Source organism: Desmodus rotundus, chromosome 2 (genome assembly GCF_022682495.2).
Source record: "Desmodus rotundus isolate HL8 chromosome 2, HLdesRot8A.1, whole genome shotgun sequence".
NCBI classification, from domain to species: Eukaryota; Metazoa; Chordata; class Mammalia; order Chiroptera; family Phyllostomidae; genus Desmodus; species Desmodus rotundus.
Genome location: NC_071388.1, coordinates 195433652 through 195449278, shown reverse-complemented (window position 1 = coordinate 195449278; position 15627 = coordinate 195433652). Strand labels below are relative to the sequence as shown.

Sequence of the window (15627 nt, the reverse complement as noted above, 5' to 3'; positions counted from 1 at the left end):
TAGAGAATCTAAAACGGTTCAGGGATCCCAAATCCAGCACCACCCTGGCGTCTAGGGGATTGGGCTATCATCCCTACTCTTCTGAATGCCAGGAATCAGGAAGATGTACGTTTTACATTCCCCTCTGTAACTCCACAGCCACTGGGCAAGCGCGGATTTCCCTGGTGGCTAAAGTGAGCAACCACCTCCTCCCCTCCCCCACTCACCCTTCTAAACAAGGGCTGGATTAAAGGCATGTGACCTTGAGCCAGACCTTGAGCCAGGGCTCCTCTGCTGCACTTGAGGGGCTCCAGGGGGTGATAAGGCCTAGTTCTGACCTTCTGTGGTCTTGATCCTCCCTTTCCCCCAAGAATTCTGTCCTTGCCTCAACCCTCTTCTCCGGTTTTGATGACCCTGAGAATTGAATTCTTCCAATTCTTCCAATTCCAGATAGATAAATATGACCTAAGAAACCAGACAAGGAACCAAGAAAGTGAGGCAAACACAAGACAAGGGGTGTGGTTATAATGAGCTCAAAGCCTGTGCCGGTCTGGTCTGAGAGAGGACCTGGATGAGACAGGGTCAGAGCCTCAGACAGAGTCCAAGGGCCCCTCCGGCTGCAGCATCATCGTGGTTCCAGGCACGTCTTTGGGTCATGAGGGGCCCACTGGCCCTGGAGCTGGGCTCTGATGTGCCCCGGGCGTCAGTCACTAAGGTGTCAGAGGATCACACAGGCATGTGCAGCTCGTTGTACTCATCCTGCCCATCCTCGTCGAAGTTTGGTTCGGCATCTTCCGAGTCCAGCTGTAGGAGGAGCAGAAGGTCAGCAGAGGCAGGGATGCTGACTCAGCCCCACGGTTCCCCAGCTCCTCCCTTGGCCAGCAGCCCTCATGGCTCCCAGACCTTCCCAGCCCTCACTGTCTGAAGGAACTGTGACCCCAGATCGAAGCACTTCCCTTCAGCCAAAACCTCATACTCCCCACCACCTCCAGTGGCAGCTCCTAATAACAAGACTCATGACACCACATGTGAAGGACTTTCTTGGGGCCACTCCTAGCTCTTGCGGTATACCTCTGTAGACCGTGTTTGGGTGGGTGATTTGCAAAAAGACGTCCTTTCCTCTAGATGACAAAAATAGGGCTCAGATGGATTTCAGCACCCCCCCACCCTACTCATCCCTCAGCTATGCGCTTCTGTTCAACGCACAGCCTGCACAGCTGTCTGCAGCAGCCTTGTGCTTGCTCACACCACAACCGTCATACTCAGTGCTTTACCCAGATTAGACTAAGTCTCACAGAAACCCCATTAGCCCCATTACATAGATGCAAGTAAGATTTCAGGTCAGGTAACATGTGGACAGTCACACAACCAGCAGGCGGCGCAGCAGAGACTGGAACCCAGGTCTCCCTGATTCCAGGCCCCGTCCACCCTGACGCTGCCCCTAGCTCAACCCCGTACCGCCTGCAGCTCTCTGTCCTGGAAAAGCCGGGGCAGAAGGCAACGCCTCAGAGGCACCGTGAGCAGCAACAGGAAGGGAAAGGCGAGTGAAGCCGCTGTGGACTTGACCACCCAGAGCAGTGCGATGCATCCCAGCTGGATGCAGGTGAACAGGTGCATCCGCCACGTCTTCACCTGGGAACAGGCATCAGGTCTCACCACACTCCCACCCACATCTCTGAGGACTTGGCTCCCCAAGTCCCAACTTATCGTCATTGTCATCCTGTCCGTGTCTGGCCCAGGGACCCCTCGGACCCTCTCCCCATCACCCACCTCCCCACTTCCACGCTTCCTGGCCACACCTTGGTCACATAGGGCTCCTCGGGATGGTGTTTTGCTGGCATGAGGATGAGCAACAGACGCCGGGACAGCTGGATACCAGACAGTGACGTGACTCCCATGTACAGGAAAATCCCAAAGAGCACAGCTAATGGGATCTGGCGCAGGACAGCCCCCATGACGATGGACAGGCCTGGAGGAGATGACACAGACCTACCTGACCCCTCGGACACTCCTGTGCGGACAGACAGGCCTGGTGGGGAGGGGACGTGGACCATCCAGCTGATGAGCTGGGCCTCATCACCATTAACAAGAGAAGATGGAGCAGGACAGAGAACCAGGAAAGGACTTTGGAAAAGGGGACTTATGGAGGGTCAAGAAGCAGGGCTGGAGGGCAGGGCAGGGGCTAGACAGGCCACATGTGGAGATTAGAAGGGACCTGGGCCAAGCCTGGAATAGAAAGTTGATTTTAGGCCTTGGGGTCCAAGAAGGCAAGTCTGTGGGGCAGGGGCCAGGGCCCTGCAAGGTGGACGCTCTCACCCACGAGGCTGGAGATGAGCACACCGGTGACCCTCTGCTCCCGCACCTCCTGGATCTGGGGCTTGTCTCCAGGTGCAATGGCGGTGCGCATAACGGTCAGGGCATTGACATGGGTGACTGAGCGGACGGTGGCAGCTGTGAGCCACGGCAACCCAAACAGCCCACAAAGTCCCCCCAGGGAGCCAATCAGAAGCAGGTCCAAGTGGAAGCCGGAGCCTTTGAGCAGCCTCCGCGCCTTCTGGCTGACAATAAGCCTACAGGGAGAGGATGAATGGCGGGGGAGTCGGCCCAGCAGTCGGCCTGGCTCACACAGCATGGGTGGGGTGGTGGGGGAAGCACAGGCAGAGAAGAGCTCTTCCGGGGACCTGTCAGCTTCCTCTGTCAAGTTCCCAGATTAAAGTTCTCACATGTAAGCAAATTTGAGCCAAATTCCTACACTGTAGATGTTGGAAACACCACAGAAGCCAGATGCCAGATCTCACCACGCTATCGTGGTTTAACCAGAACGAGAGAACGTGAGCATCACTGAGAGGGAACACGAGCCTCCCGAGTGTGCGGACAACTGTCAAGTGCCACCCTGCACTTGACACGTGTCCAAGCCCCCACGGGAGACTGTCCCCCTTGCCGCCAGCCCCACCACTCTCCACTCGTCGCCAGGGTCCCCCAGCCCTCTCACGCAGTGATCTGGGTCTCCATGAAGATCAGGATGAGGACCAGGAGGGCGGGGACAGCAGCTGCCACCATCATCCAGGGCGGGAAAGGACGGGCACTGCCCAGAGGCGGGATAAACCACGTGCGCTTATGGGGGGAGGTCACCGAGAGCCCTGTGGGCACTGTCAGCTTCTGTGTGGCCAGAAGGAAGATGGGGTTCAAGGACCCTGTGCCCCATGCTAGGAACCGATGCAGCAGCTGCTCCCACCAAGCTGTGTGTCCCCAGCACCAGGGCTCTGGGAATTGGTGTGTGAACAGGTTTGGGGGGAATTAGTTTTGCATCCTCCAAAGTTGCTGTCCCTCTAAGGGTTTGGTATAGGGTAGAGGCATGGCATACCTTCTCCCAGATCCCCAGAACTGCCAGGAAACCTGCTGTGGGGCACCTGTCATTCTGCTCCCAGCCCCATACCTGCTCCTCCAGGACTCTTGCCTAAGGGTCACACATGGCCTCAGACCCCCTGGGTGGCCTCCTCAGCGGGACCACATGCCTGCTTCTGAAACCCCAGCCCATCCATCCCAGTGTGGCCCCAGCAGGTCACTGCCCCTCTACTAGGAAAGCTGGGTTCCAGCCCTGATCTTGGCTGCTGAGGCAATGGGGACGTGTCATAGCCTGCCTCCCAAGGCCCTGGGGCAAGAACCAGACGCTAGAGGGGGCCGGGGCTTACTCACCTGTGTGTAGGTGTCTGTGATGGAATAATCCACCAGGACCATCACCAGAATGGAGATGGGGATGCCAAAATCCCCAATGATGCGGCGGGCCTTAGGAGAAGGGAGCAGAGGCAGGGGTGAGGATCAGGAGGCCAGCAGGGGCTTATTACCCCCAAGCTCTCTTGGGTCTGAGCTGGTTCAGGAAGTTCCCCAATCTGTCCCTTTAAACCCCATGGGTGCCGGCCAGCCCAGGCGGGCATTCCTCTTCTGATTAGACTTCTCAAGGCTTCTAATAGGACTGCGGCTACCCAGACTTGTTTTAGGTCCATGCGTTGACCAGGAGAAGGGGCAGCCCATCTCTGGAGCAGTGTCTGGCAGTGACAGTAGGAACTAAGGGAGTCCCACACTCCTGCCAACTACATACCTTGCCACCCAGGAAGCGGCTGTTCCTGAACTTGCGTAGAAAGAAGGCGATGAGGAAGGTCCCAAGCATGAGGATGAGCGACAGCAGAGCTGTGTTGGGCTGGTTCCTCGGGCCCGGTGGCCCCTCAGTGGGCGGCAGAGCGCTCCCATTCAGGTCCAGCCGAGCCTCCAATGCCCCCTCAGGGGGGTAGAATGGCAGCAGTGGGTGCTCCATGAACACCTGTGTGGGTTACAAGGGTGTCTTAGTGCTCACCTGGGCAGGTGACCCTGATTTCATCACCATCAGTACACCTGCAAGGGAGAAGGCTGGCCCCTCGCCAACCAACCAGGCAACGGTAACACAGGACATCTAGCTCCAACACATACACACCCCTCTACAAAAGGGGACCCAGGGACACCGAGCCCCATAGTGCTGACAGTGACCACTTCTTCACGTATTTACGCAGATGAATCCTGGAGTTCTGAGCAATACCCATGGGTTTGACTTCTTCCCCTTCAGCTCAGACCTAACCCAGGTTGTCCTCGCCCCCCTGTCCCTACACCCAACAGAGCCCCCCTCCTCAGGCCCTCCGCCTCCAAGTCTCCATGCTGCCCCCTCCCATGCTCCTCTCCCCAGGGTGCTGCCCACCTGCATCTACACCTGCCCTGCCCCCAAGACCTCTCTGGACCTCCACCTTGTAGAGCTTGTGGAAGGTCTCGTAGATGAAAATGAGAGAGATGAGGAAGGCGAAGATCTCCTGGGTGAAAGGCGAGATGTAGCGGACCAGGAAGCTGCCCTCAGCGGCCACCAGAGCAATGACGAAGACCACCAGCCAGAGGCCAACCCACACCCGGCCGGTGAGGTACTCCAGGTCCTGGGATTGGCAGAACTGGTGGCCAGGAGGGCGGGGTGGTCACCCACAGAAGTCTGCCCTGGACATCAGGGCCCCATGGGGTGGAGGGAGGAGGGAAGGTTACCTCCAAGGGGGATGAGGGACAGACAGCAGGGACCTATCACCTGGGCTGGGAGAGGGGGGAGAGACAGGAGAGGGGCAGGTGATCCCTGGGGAGGAGCAGGGCAGGGCTGTCACCTTAAAGAAGGCTTCTTCAAAGACCAGCAGTGGCCCTGAGAAGCCAACCACAAGCAGCGGCTGGGCCCCCAGCAGAGAGAAGAGGACACCCAGCACAGCCGTGGACACGATCAGCTCAGACACACCCATCAGCCCTTCAGTCTTCTCCCCTGGGGAGGGCAGGCGTCAGCGGCATGGCCCTGGCCTGGCTTCTACCTGGCCATTCTGCCTCATCTAGCTTACCCTAACCTGGGGACCCAAGAAAGGGGCAGTCCCCCAGAGCAATACACAGGGTCCCTCCCGCCCGCCCCCCCACCGAGGTGATCATGGAATCCTCCACCTCTTTTCACTTGATAGCCCCCAAAAGTGACCCCTGGACTCCCCTGCCCCAGCAGCTCAGGGCGGTCACACTGGAGACTACCCCCTCACACCCATAAGCTCCTAAAGCGATCACTGGGACACCCGGACCCAGGAACCTGCAGGTGACACCGAGCCCCCTGACCTCTCGGCCCCCCCTCACCTAGCAGCCCCCCGAAGGTGATGGCAGGGCTGAGGGCAGCGAAGTAGATAAAGAGCACGGCGGCCACGCACTGGGAGTGCAGGGCATCCCGCAGGTCGCTGGGGTAGTGTGGGTACCGGCGCTTCACGTCCCGGACAAGCCCTCCGAACACCGAGCCAGTCCGCTGCAGGGGGTCGTCTTCAGGGGTCGCCTCAGAGCCCCCCAGTTCCACTGACAGCTCTGGGGAACAAGGGGCTGCTGGAACACAGACCACTCCCTCCCACTTGGAGACCCTCAATCCTTCCCAGTCGGGCCCAGGGGGCAGAGGTCTGGGGTAGAGACCAGACACAGGACTCTGAGAGCCAGGATGGGGCTGGAGTCGTGGTCTCAGAAGCTGTGTCGGGGAGCCTAGGGCGAGGGTGAGGAAGGGGTGGCTCTGGGCCCCAAAGGGTCTAACCTTTCCCAGGGGCCACGTAGCCTCCCTGGGCGCTCATCTCAACCTTGGTCTGCTCTCGCTCCCTCCGCTTCCTCAGCAGCTCGCGCTGGAAGGCAGCCACAGAGCGCAGCAGGTCACGGCCCTCCACCTCCGAGGGAGGGATAACGATGCTGCCGTCCAGGAACTCGCTGATGGCGCTCAGGAGGTCCTGCCGGTCGTCTGCCTGGTAGGCAGCCTCGTGAAACAGCTGGGGGCAGGAAAGCAGGGGCTAAGCCAACCCAGGGAGCTCCTGAGAGGGGGCTTCAGGGAGGGGGTGTTAGGACATTCAGCCACACACAGGCCAAGTCCAGTGTCAATGTTCTGACTCAGGGGCCTTCCCTCCTGGCGGGCTGGCAGCCACAGGCTGAACCCTGCGCCTCCAAGTGCCTGCCCTCTATTCCCCTGGGAGCCTTCAGGGTTTTCCACAACAAAACCACGCAGGGCTAACCCCCGGCAGTGCAGAGGCCTCCAGGGCCTCTCGGAATGAAGAGTAGACACATCTTCTTGGTTGGTGAACACAGGGTCCAACAGAAGTAAGGCCTGCTTGAGTGCAGTTGGTAGAGTAATAATATGGGTGTAATAATTTAAGATTTTAGTTTGAACATTTCACCTCAAATGTCATATGGTGTGCTTGAGTGGGATAGTGTTACATTACAGAATGACATGCTTATGATTTTGTAATAAACAAGGGGCGTTATTTGTGCCAGGCCCCATATTTCAAACATCACACTCCTGTCCAAGCCCAGGAGAAGCCACAGCAAAGACCCACACATCAACCCGTTTGAGTCTCACATCACACTCAAAACCTGGAGGTCTGGGCTGCGTCTCCCCTGCTCCCACCTCCCTCTCCCATAGCCCCAGCTGCAGGGACTCCCTCCTCTCCCCTCGGCCAAAAGCCCTCCCCACCACTCCCAAGCACTGCCTCCACCCAGGCGGGCCTCCACCCATGGGTGCCCTGGGGACAGGGGGAGAGACAGGGAATGAGGGGAGCCTGGGGGGACAGGCCTTGAGTGCCCAGCCCACAGGCTGTAGGACCAACCTTGTCAGACATGAGGGTGGCGATGGAACGCCCGAGCTCATGGTAGTCAGTGCTGGTATGGCTGGGCCCCAGCATCACGAAAAGGAAGCGAACAGGCACCGGGACCTCGAGCACGGACTCCAAGAGTACAGCCTCGTTCAGCCGCACGAAGGCTGCTGCTGGCTGCTCCAAGAAAGGCACACAGCCTGGGGGAGAATAAGGCACAGGGTGCTGGGTGCAGGGGAGTGGCCCAGGCAGGCCCTGGAGGGGAAGTCTTAGCCATCACATACTACGGTGGGGCAGGGTGTGCTCTGCGTAAAGAAACCCCATCTGAAAGGAGACTTATTCTCCCTGTTTATATGTTTGTGTGTTTATCACAATTACCAACAGATGGAAATTAGGGGTCGTAAAGAAGGGGTGCTTTTTTCTAATTCTCACAAAGGCACTATATGGATTAGCAGTTGTCCCACAGAGCCGACGACTGAAAGGAAGCAGGCAGAGGACAGGGGAAGAAAGGGCTGGAGCCAAGACAGGTTGGGAGGTACAGGTGGGGGCCAGGGTAGGGAAGGAAGAGGCAGCCTGCAGGCCAGAGCTCAAGACAAGCAGACCCCAGTGGAGGCTGTGGAGACCCCCGTGCCCCTGCCCCCAGCGCCCATCCGTTCTTACCCACGAGCACCACAGTAGCCTCAGCATCTTCAGGAATCTTCTCCAGCAGCTTCAGGCTTTTCCCCCGGTGACCGTCTCCCCCAGGCAGGTGGAGGGGCTTCTGAGGACGCAGAACTGGAATAGGGCTGGGACCCAGACCGGAGGCCGTGGCAGGCCCTCCTTTCCCTTGCTCCAGCCCTGGACTCTGCCCTCCCACCCCTGGATCTGGGTCCTGCTTTCTCCCGTCCCAGTCAAGGAAGGGACTGCTGGTGATGTGCCCTACATCAGGAGGGAACCCCTTCTCTGAGCCCACCATGACCACCCCAGCCTTATCTTCTTTAAATGGCTCTCCTAGGCCTGCTACATCCTCCCATTTAACCCTCTTGTTTCTCCAGAGTCGGTGCCCCCCAGAAATCCCCCCACAGGCCTAGTACAGTGCCAGGTATCCCACCTTCCTGACCCACTCAAGGAAGAGTCAGCGGCCTCTGTTGAAACCGCAAGCCCTCCCGCTCCCCAACCCCAAGTCAGAGTAAGGTGACTGACCTCCTTGGCATCAGGGTCGTGAGGCCAGAGTGGGGCTGGCTCCCCCAGGTTATCAGCCATGGTAGGCACTGCCCCGTCAGGGCCATGACTGGGAGTGGGGTGGTGGTTCCCCAGGACCGAGTTCACGCTGGAGCTGGACGTGTTTCGGGGAAAGAAGCCACTGTCCTTGTCATCGTTGGGGTGGCTGCGGAAAAGGCAAAGGAGGAGAGGCAGGTTAGGAGGAGAGGCTCTCAGTGGACTGAGGTGGTAAGGAAGTGAGAAATGAAGGGTCAGGGCCTCTATCCCTCAGCCTCAGTGGAAGAAAGAACCTTCTAACGGTTGGTACTGTCCAAAGGTGAGCCAGGAATGAGCTCCCCATCACTCAGGGTACTCAAGCATAGGCTGGAAACACACACAGGAGAGCCTGTGATCCTGGAGGGACAGCTGAACCAGGAGGCCCCCTCCTGGGCACCCCACCCTGGCACCTGTGCTTCAGTAGCAGGGTGCGCAGGACGCTGGCCCTGTCCTCTGGCCGGATCTGGTCAGACACAATCATGGTCTCCACCACGAGGTGTGCAATGCCTGGCAGAGTGGTCTGCTCCAGGTCCAGGAGGGCAGCTCCTAGGGGCACAGGCAGAGGAGGGGACACAGTCCCATCAGATAGGAAAAAGCCACCCCCCAGCTGCCAAGCCCGCCCAGGCAGACAAACATGCACCCAGGGCATGCATGCATGCAGATACACAATCCCACGCGGCCACAGCCCAGCCAGGTTGTGAAAAACGGAGCATGGAAGGAGGACGTGGCCCCTCTTCACCCCAGGAAGGGAGGCATCTGTTGGTTTCACCCACATGGACTGCCGTCCACTGTGCCCCAGGTACAGGGCCAGGTCCCAGGGCACAGCTCTGCCCCTCAGAGCTCACTGCTGTGCAGGCAGTTGGATTCCACATCCCCAAAGCGGCAGTCAGACCTCATCTGGGCCCAGGACTCCAGGGAGTAGTCCCCCGGAGCCGGGCAGCCTGGCACAGGCTCTGCAGTCTGGGAAGAGTGTGCACAGCCCCAGGGCCAGGCCTTCAGGGCCCCTACCCTGGGCGATGGTCCTCCTGAGCTCCAGAAGGCTGCGGAAGGAGAGTGAGGCCACGTGGGGCTTCCCCCAGCGCTCTGTCTCTTCCTCCACGTCCTCCTCAAACTTGATCCAGCGTGCCGTCTCCCGCCAGTGGGGCTCCTGGCTGCGATCCAGCATCAGCTCATTCAGCTCCACAAACACCTGGGGTGGACGCCAAAGGTAGGGGCCAGGTGGGCAGTGGAGACGGGGCAAGGAGGAAAGGAAGGGAAAGGGAGGCTCTGGGGAGCAGAGGCGAGAGGAGGCTGCAGGCCCACCCCCTTGGGTCCTGCACCTCATGAGGCCTCCGGTCTAGCTGCTTCTTCTTCTTCTTCCTGCGCAGGATGGGGGCCAGGCCACTGGGGCTGCCCCTCCCGCCCTGTGTTCGAGACGGCTTCTTCACTAAGTGCCGCCGCACGCCAGGGTTGTCCTCAAGCCGGTGACCTGCAGAGGAGGTGGGCTTAGCAGTCCCAGGGGTCTACCTCGGGGTCTTCAGGTCATGGCCAGCCCCTCCAGCACCCTGCTCTGCCCAGCCAGTCCACAGTCACCCAGGGGTTACACCAACGGACTACTTGTCCAATGTGGCTATTTCATAGATAAGAAGACTAAGGCCCAGAAAGGAGGAAAGACTAGCCCAAAGTCACACAGGGGACCACTAGCCAAGCCACAATAAAAAGACAGACTCCAACTCAGCCCACAGGCCTTGCCACGGCCACTGCCTCTCACTCTGGAGTGTCGGGACCCACAGTGAGTCACCAGGCCCCAAGCCCCCAGCACTTTCCCTGAGCCCTCTCTCAGCACCGGTGTCCAACCCACAGGTGCAGGCAGATTCGGGCAGCTCCTCCCTCCCTTCCTCCCTGCCTGCCCCTTCTAGGCCAGCAGCTGGGAAAAGGCAGTAGCAGCCCATTTACTCACAAGCTGGTCCCCCTGCCATGGGGCTCAGCGGATCCCTGGCAGACTCCCACAGGTCACAGTCCTCAAGGGCCAGCACAAACATCTCTAAGTCCTCTGAGGCCAGTGAGTCTCGAGGGCCGAGAGCTGGAGCCCTCCCAGGTCCCTGGCCCTCAGCATCCCGAAGCCCAGGGCTCAGGGCCCCATCGGGTGCTGTGACCTCCTCCAGCGGGCTCGTCATTCCCGGGCAGTGGCCAAGGCCCCAGCCCCTGCTCCCTCCCAGAGCTCCAGCTCTCCTAAGAGATGGCAGACTGGACAGGAGTGGCCTTTGTCCAGCCAGAGCTGGGGATGGCTGGGCCTCTCAACCCCGACTCCCCACATCCCCAGGATGGCTCCCGGCTGCTGTCAGCCCTTACCCCAGGTCTGTAAACATACCCACCCCTAACCCCCCCCATTCCACCACCACCACTGCTGCCACCATCGGATTGTTCCTGTCCCTGTCCTCAGGCCCTGGCAACTTTCCATGACGTATTGAGCTCAAGCCCTCCTTCCCACCCCCGCCCACACGCTGGTTCTAGGGGGGAGGAAGGCGGGGTCAGTGATGCCTCTGGCCTGGGCACAGAGCCCCATGGGTGATGACAGGTGGCACAGAAACCAGGGCCTGATAAGATGGAAAGAATGTGCCGAGATCACAGCCAGGGCTGGCCAAGGGTGGTGGGTCAGGAGGGAGGGGGCAGGCCCCGACACAGAGAGAAGCAGGGCCTGGCACAGTGGCTCCGACTCAGGGCTCTGGTTTGAAAAGAGTCCACCTCGAGAAGAGGACGGAGATAGAATGGTATCTCCAAACACTAGGAGAAGGGGGGCTTCCTTATTCTGGGGGTGACTCAGAGGACAGAATCAGGACAGAAGGGCAGAGGTGTCATGAAGGAAAATCTCAGCTCTGGAAACCAGAGGTAATGAGCCCCCATCACTAGCCACATTCTAGCAGACAGGGATACTGCAGAGGGTGGCTCAGCCCTGGGTAGGGGCGAACACCGAGCCTCTCCAAGGTCCCTCACAGGCTCAGCGCTCACAGGAGTGGGCCACGGGGGCTGCCACAGGGTGTCACTCACTTTTCATGTCATCCAGGTCCGCAGAGCCCAACATCTGGGCCTCCGCCTCGTCAGTGGGCACCTGCTGCTCTGGGCCACCCAGGCTGCCCAGGGCACTGCCTGGGCAGAGCCGCTCCCGAAGATCATAGCTGGCTGATGGGCTCCAGGGCCGGCTCTTCTCCCCAGCGACTCGGGAGGCCCGGGCCCGGGGGCTGGGGGAGCTGAGGAGGCAACAGGCAGCCTTGGACTTGACAAGAAGTCACAGTGGAGATGGACCAGGTTAGGGAGTTCCTTTGCCTCCAGCTCAGGACAAGGCCTGGAGTGGCCCTCTGGGCACTAGACACAGGCCCCTTCCTCCTGGGCAGAGGATAAAGCTCACCGCCACCCTCGTGTCCCATTGCACTGGTCCCCTTCCTCTCCATTTCCACCCTCCTCTTCATTCCGACACCCTCTCTCCTGGAGGAATCTTCCCCTCTTGGCCCTCTGATTCCTCCCTGCCAATCATGTGGACAGAGAGGGCCCCCGCTCCCCACCTCCTCTGCCCCTCTCATCTCCTCTCCTCTTCCCTTCTCTGGGGTCAGAGGAGGACACATTCCCTGGAATCAGGCAGGAGCCCGGGACCTCCTCTGAGCTGGGCTGAAGGCCAGTACCTGACCGAGTGTTGGGGACTCTTGTCAGAGCGAGGAGCCCCTGAGGACAGGGGCTTGGTGAAGGCAGCCCTTCCAGAGAGGCTGGGACTGTCATCCTCGTCACTTCCAATAGAGAACTGTGGACAAAAGACACGTCCTGGGCCCCTCCCCAAACCAGACACTCTGCACTTTGAGCAACCAGCCCACCCTCAGGGGCAGACTCCTACCTTTGCTTTCTGTGGGGACCCTGAGGGTGGGGGCTCCACAGGTTCTGCCTCAGATTCCCCTGCCTCTTCCTCTTCTTCCTCCTCCTCCTCTTCCTCCTCCATCCCGGCTCCCCCTTCCTCCTGGATGGGAGGGGTCCCCTCGGAGGGGGCAGCAGAGGTTTTCTCCTTCTTCTTCCTCCTGGTTTGCCGGGCAGAGGCAGGGGGCAGTCGCCGCAGCTTGTGGGGCGGAGGCAGGCGCGCCGAAAGCGGGTGGTGAGTGTGGTGGGATGTATGCCGGTGAACTGGGGGTACAGGAGGGTCAGTTGGGGCCCCCACAGCAGATGGGGACCCCACACCACCCTAGGGACACACACTTTATTCTAGCTCAAACAAGGGCACCCTAGCCCTTCCTCCAGAGCCAGGCTCCCCCGAACACCTGTGTGCATGGCCTGGTAGAGTGGGGGAACGGGAATAATGGAGATGGGGTTCATGGAAGAGGGGGTGGTGGGAATGGGAGGACACGACGCAGCAAAGGAGGGAGAAGGCAAGTCAGAGAGCTCAGAAGAGGAGGTGAGGAGGCAGAGAGAGGCGGGCCAGGGGTACGGCAGCCTTGGGGAAAATGGAAGTCACTAAGCGAGGCCTTGACCCACGTCCCTACATTTCCCCTGCGACTGGGACCCGGCTTCCCTGGCAGGTGGACAGGCGATGGGTGAGTGAGGCAGAATGACTTGACATGGCATGGTGGCCCAGCACAACGTCCAGCACAGCGTCCAGCACAAGATGGCACTGGGTGACCAAGCCAGTGGTGAGCACGGTGATGGTGGCAATGAAGGTGATGGTGGTGAGGGCGGCCACACTAGGGGTCCCCAGGCTACCCACACTCAAAGTCCCGCTCGCTGTAGCTGCGGCTGGGCTTCTCAGGGTCCCAGGCCGGGGGCTTGCTGATGAGGTCCCCAAACCTGCTCACAGACAAGGTCTTGCCCAGGTCATCCTCCTCCTCCTCCACGTCTGGGCTCAGAGGGGGCTCCTCCAAGGGCACCCGGACCTGCAGGCTCAGACAGCTCTCCTAAGGACCCTTGACCCATCAACGTCTCACACCCACCCAACTCCAAGCCCTGGGCAGAGGCAGGGGAGACCAGCAGGCTCCATCTTCCACAGCCCCTTCTTCCAGAGCCCCAGGCTAGGGTCAGCACCCCAGGCTCCCTGGGCTTGGGAAAACGGGACAACGGATCTGAAAAATACCAAAAGACCCCTCTTTCTCCATACCGCCTAGCCCAGCTCCATCTTGGAGCCGGGGGTCCCACGGTCAGCCAGAGGGCGCCCCTGTCCTCTTAGAGATCTCCCGCCCTCCTCATTCCCCACCCCCACGCGTCAGTCACCTGGGGTAGGGGGGAGGCGCCCCCGGGCGGCGGGATCACTCCGTTGGCCATGTCCGGGGAGGCGGCTTGGGAGGCTCTTGCTCACTGAGGGACGCGTGACCCGGGCGAGAAGAAGGGGGCGCTGCAGGGACCTAGTGGGGAGTCCTGGGGGAGGAAGGCACGGTCTGGATCCTCTCACGGCCGTCCGCTCCCCTCTCCAGAGCCCGATGCCCCGCCCGCCCAAGCGCCCAACCAAGGCCCGGCCACGCCCGGGGCACCCTGGGGCCCGGCCCTGGGCCGCTGCGCCCCGCCCCACCCTGCCCTGCGGTACCTCGGGGCTCCCGGACGTGCGGCGCCCCGGCCGGCCTCCGCGCCCCATCTCTCTCCGACTCTCGCTCCGGAGTCTGTCGCCACGCAGGGCCAGGCAGCCAGGGGATGCCCGGGGTGGAGGAGAGCCAGGCGGGCCTGGTGGACGCAGGCGCCGGAGCCCGCAGCCTGCGGCTCCACCTCCTCGCGTTCCGCTCCGCAGCTCCGCGCCGCCGCCGGGCAGCACAATGGGAGCGGGCGTGCGGTGACTCACCTACCCCAGGCCGGCCCGGCCCCACGCACGGGACCCACGCACAGCCTCCGCAGCACCCCACCAGCCCTTTCTCTGGACATCCCACACATTGCTGGGGCAGATCCCTCCCCCATCTTGCTTTTAGCCTCCCCTCCCCTCAAGAGCCGCGGGGGTGACCCCTCCACAAACATAAGCCCCTCCAACCTGAATACACAGCATGGGGAAGCACCCACCACCTCTCCCTTCAGTCCCAATATAGCCCCAAATGCTGGGCATCTGCCACCAGGCACCACCCAGTATTTGACCTTGGCCTCTGTTTCCCCACCTGTGGCCAGCAGGGCCTGGAATAGGGGTGTTCCAAAGTTCCATGGGGCTCTGAGATCCTGTGGCTGTTTCCATTCCTCTCTCCCTGGTCTCCCACTCCCTGAGGTTACATCTCCTTTTCCAAGGGCAAAGGTCTTAGGACCAAACTAATGGATTTGACCCTCTGGGGGTCTCATTGAAACTGAGCACTTAGCACAAGGCCATGTGCATTAACCCCGCAATCACATGCGATAAGGCACCCCCAAATCCTCAGGAAAACATAAAAGGAGGTCAGCGGAGAACTGGAGATGGAGCTGATGGGCAAGAGAAGGTGGAACTGGCCAGGCCCAGGAGAGGAAACCAACTCCTGGGAGGAGGGGGGAAGGGTGCTAGCCCTGATGGAGCTCTATGAGGGGTAAAGTTCAACCCTGTGACCTTGGATGTGTAATTTGCTGTCTCCAACCCCTGCCGTCATGTGGTTCCCAGCCCAGCCCAAACGAAGATTGTTCTACATTCAGAGCCACACAAGGGGCAGAGGGGGCGGACAGCTAGCATCTATCCAACGCCCACTTTTGCTTTATGCGGTAGCAGCATGCCAGGCCCTCTCCAGGCTCATCTCAGCCTTCCCACGACGAAGGTTCAGGGAGGCTTGTTAACCAGCCAAGGTCACAGCTGGGAAGCAGGTTGCCATCAGGGAATCATCAGTGTATAGGTGACTGCCTGAGCCACAGCCCCCTTTCACTGACAGGGTGCTCGACCACCCTGTGTCACAGGGTCTTGAGTGAAGACACCGGTGTGGGAGTCAGCTGTGTATAAGCAGAGCAGGTGAACTGTGCCCCAAATCTCAGAATGTGAGACCCATCTGTTATCAGTTGAAGTGCGTTCCCCAAAATTCGTATGTTGAAGTCCTTATCCCCAGTACCTCCAAACATGACCTTATTTGGAAATAGCAGTTGACAGACATTAAGGGCAGGCTGGGACAGAGTGGCTCCTTTTCCAGTATGACTGGTGTCCTTATAAAAAGGAGAATTTGGACACAGATGCACTCAGGGAGAATGCCCTGTGAAGACTGGAGCTATGCTTCCCCAAGCCAAGAGCTACCAGAAGCTGGAAGAGAGGCCTGGAACAGATCTTTCCCTAGCCTCGTGATGGCGGCCCTGCAGGATCATACGTCACCCCGACCCTGTCACCCCAACTCTGACCAGG

The 15627-nt window shown here is 60.1% G+C and overlaps 1 protein-coding gene across 5 annotated transcripts; it reads right to left on the bottom strand.

Moving 5' to 3' along the window:
* Positions 1-473: 473 nt before the first annotated feature.
* Positions 474-14151, bottom strand: SLC4A3 (solute carrier family 4 member 3). 5 transcript variants are annotated; one of them, XM_024563854.3, is made up of 23 exons: positions 13891-14149; positions 13581-13724; positions 13081-13246; positions 12223-12503; positions 12017-12132; positions 11388-11587; positions 9680-9828; positions 9369-9549; positions 8771-8906; positions 8307-8490; positions 7785-7884; positions 7140-7324; positions 6083-6308; positions 5647-5865; positions 5148-5296; positions 4752-4946; positions 4079-4297; positions 3676-3765; positions 2972-3138; positions 2296-2549; positions 1779-1948; positions 1438-1611; positions 474-783 (listed from the first exon to the last, which is right to left on the bottom strand). In XM_024563854.3, exons 2-23 carry the CDS (start codon positions 13629-13631, stop codon positions 706-708), a joined length of 3690 nt encoding a protein of 1229 aa, XP_024419622.2. In that variant the 5' UTR covers positions 13632-13724; positions 13891-14149; the 3' UTR covers positions 474-705. The 5 variants fall into 5 exon arrangements, with proteins under 5 accessions (XP_024419622.2, XP_045054345.2, XP_053775091.1 ...); XM_045198410.2 differs by lacking the exon at positions 13891-14149 and adding an exon at positions 12860-12987 and having other exon boundaries at positions 13081-13160; positions 13581-13621; XM_053919116.2 differs by lacking the exon at positions 1438-1611 and having other exon boundaries at positions 13891-14151.
* Between the last annotated feature and the right edge of the window lie 1476 nt (positions 14152-15627).

Coding starts and splice junctions, on each gene's coding strand:
- SLC4A3 (XM_024563854.3), bottom strand. CDS start 13,631: ATGGCCAACGGAGTGATCCCGCCGCCCGGGGGCGCCTCCCCCCTACCC. Junction 8,491..8,770: donor ACCCTGCTACTGAAGCACAG/GTGCCAGGGTGG, acceptor CCTTTTCCGCAG/CCACCCCAACGATGACAAGG. Junction 5,866..6,082: donor CTACGTGGCCCCTGGGAAAG/GTTAGACCCTTT, acceptor CTTGTTCCCCAG/AGCTGTCAGTGGAACTGGGG.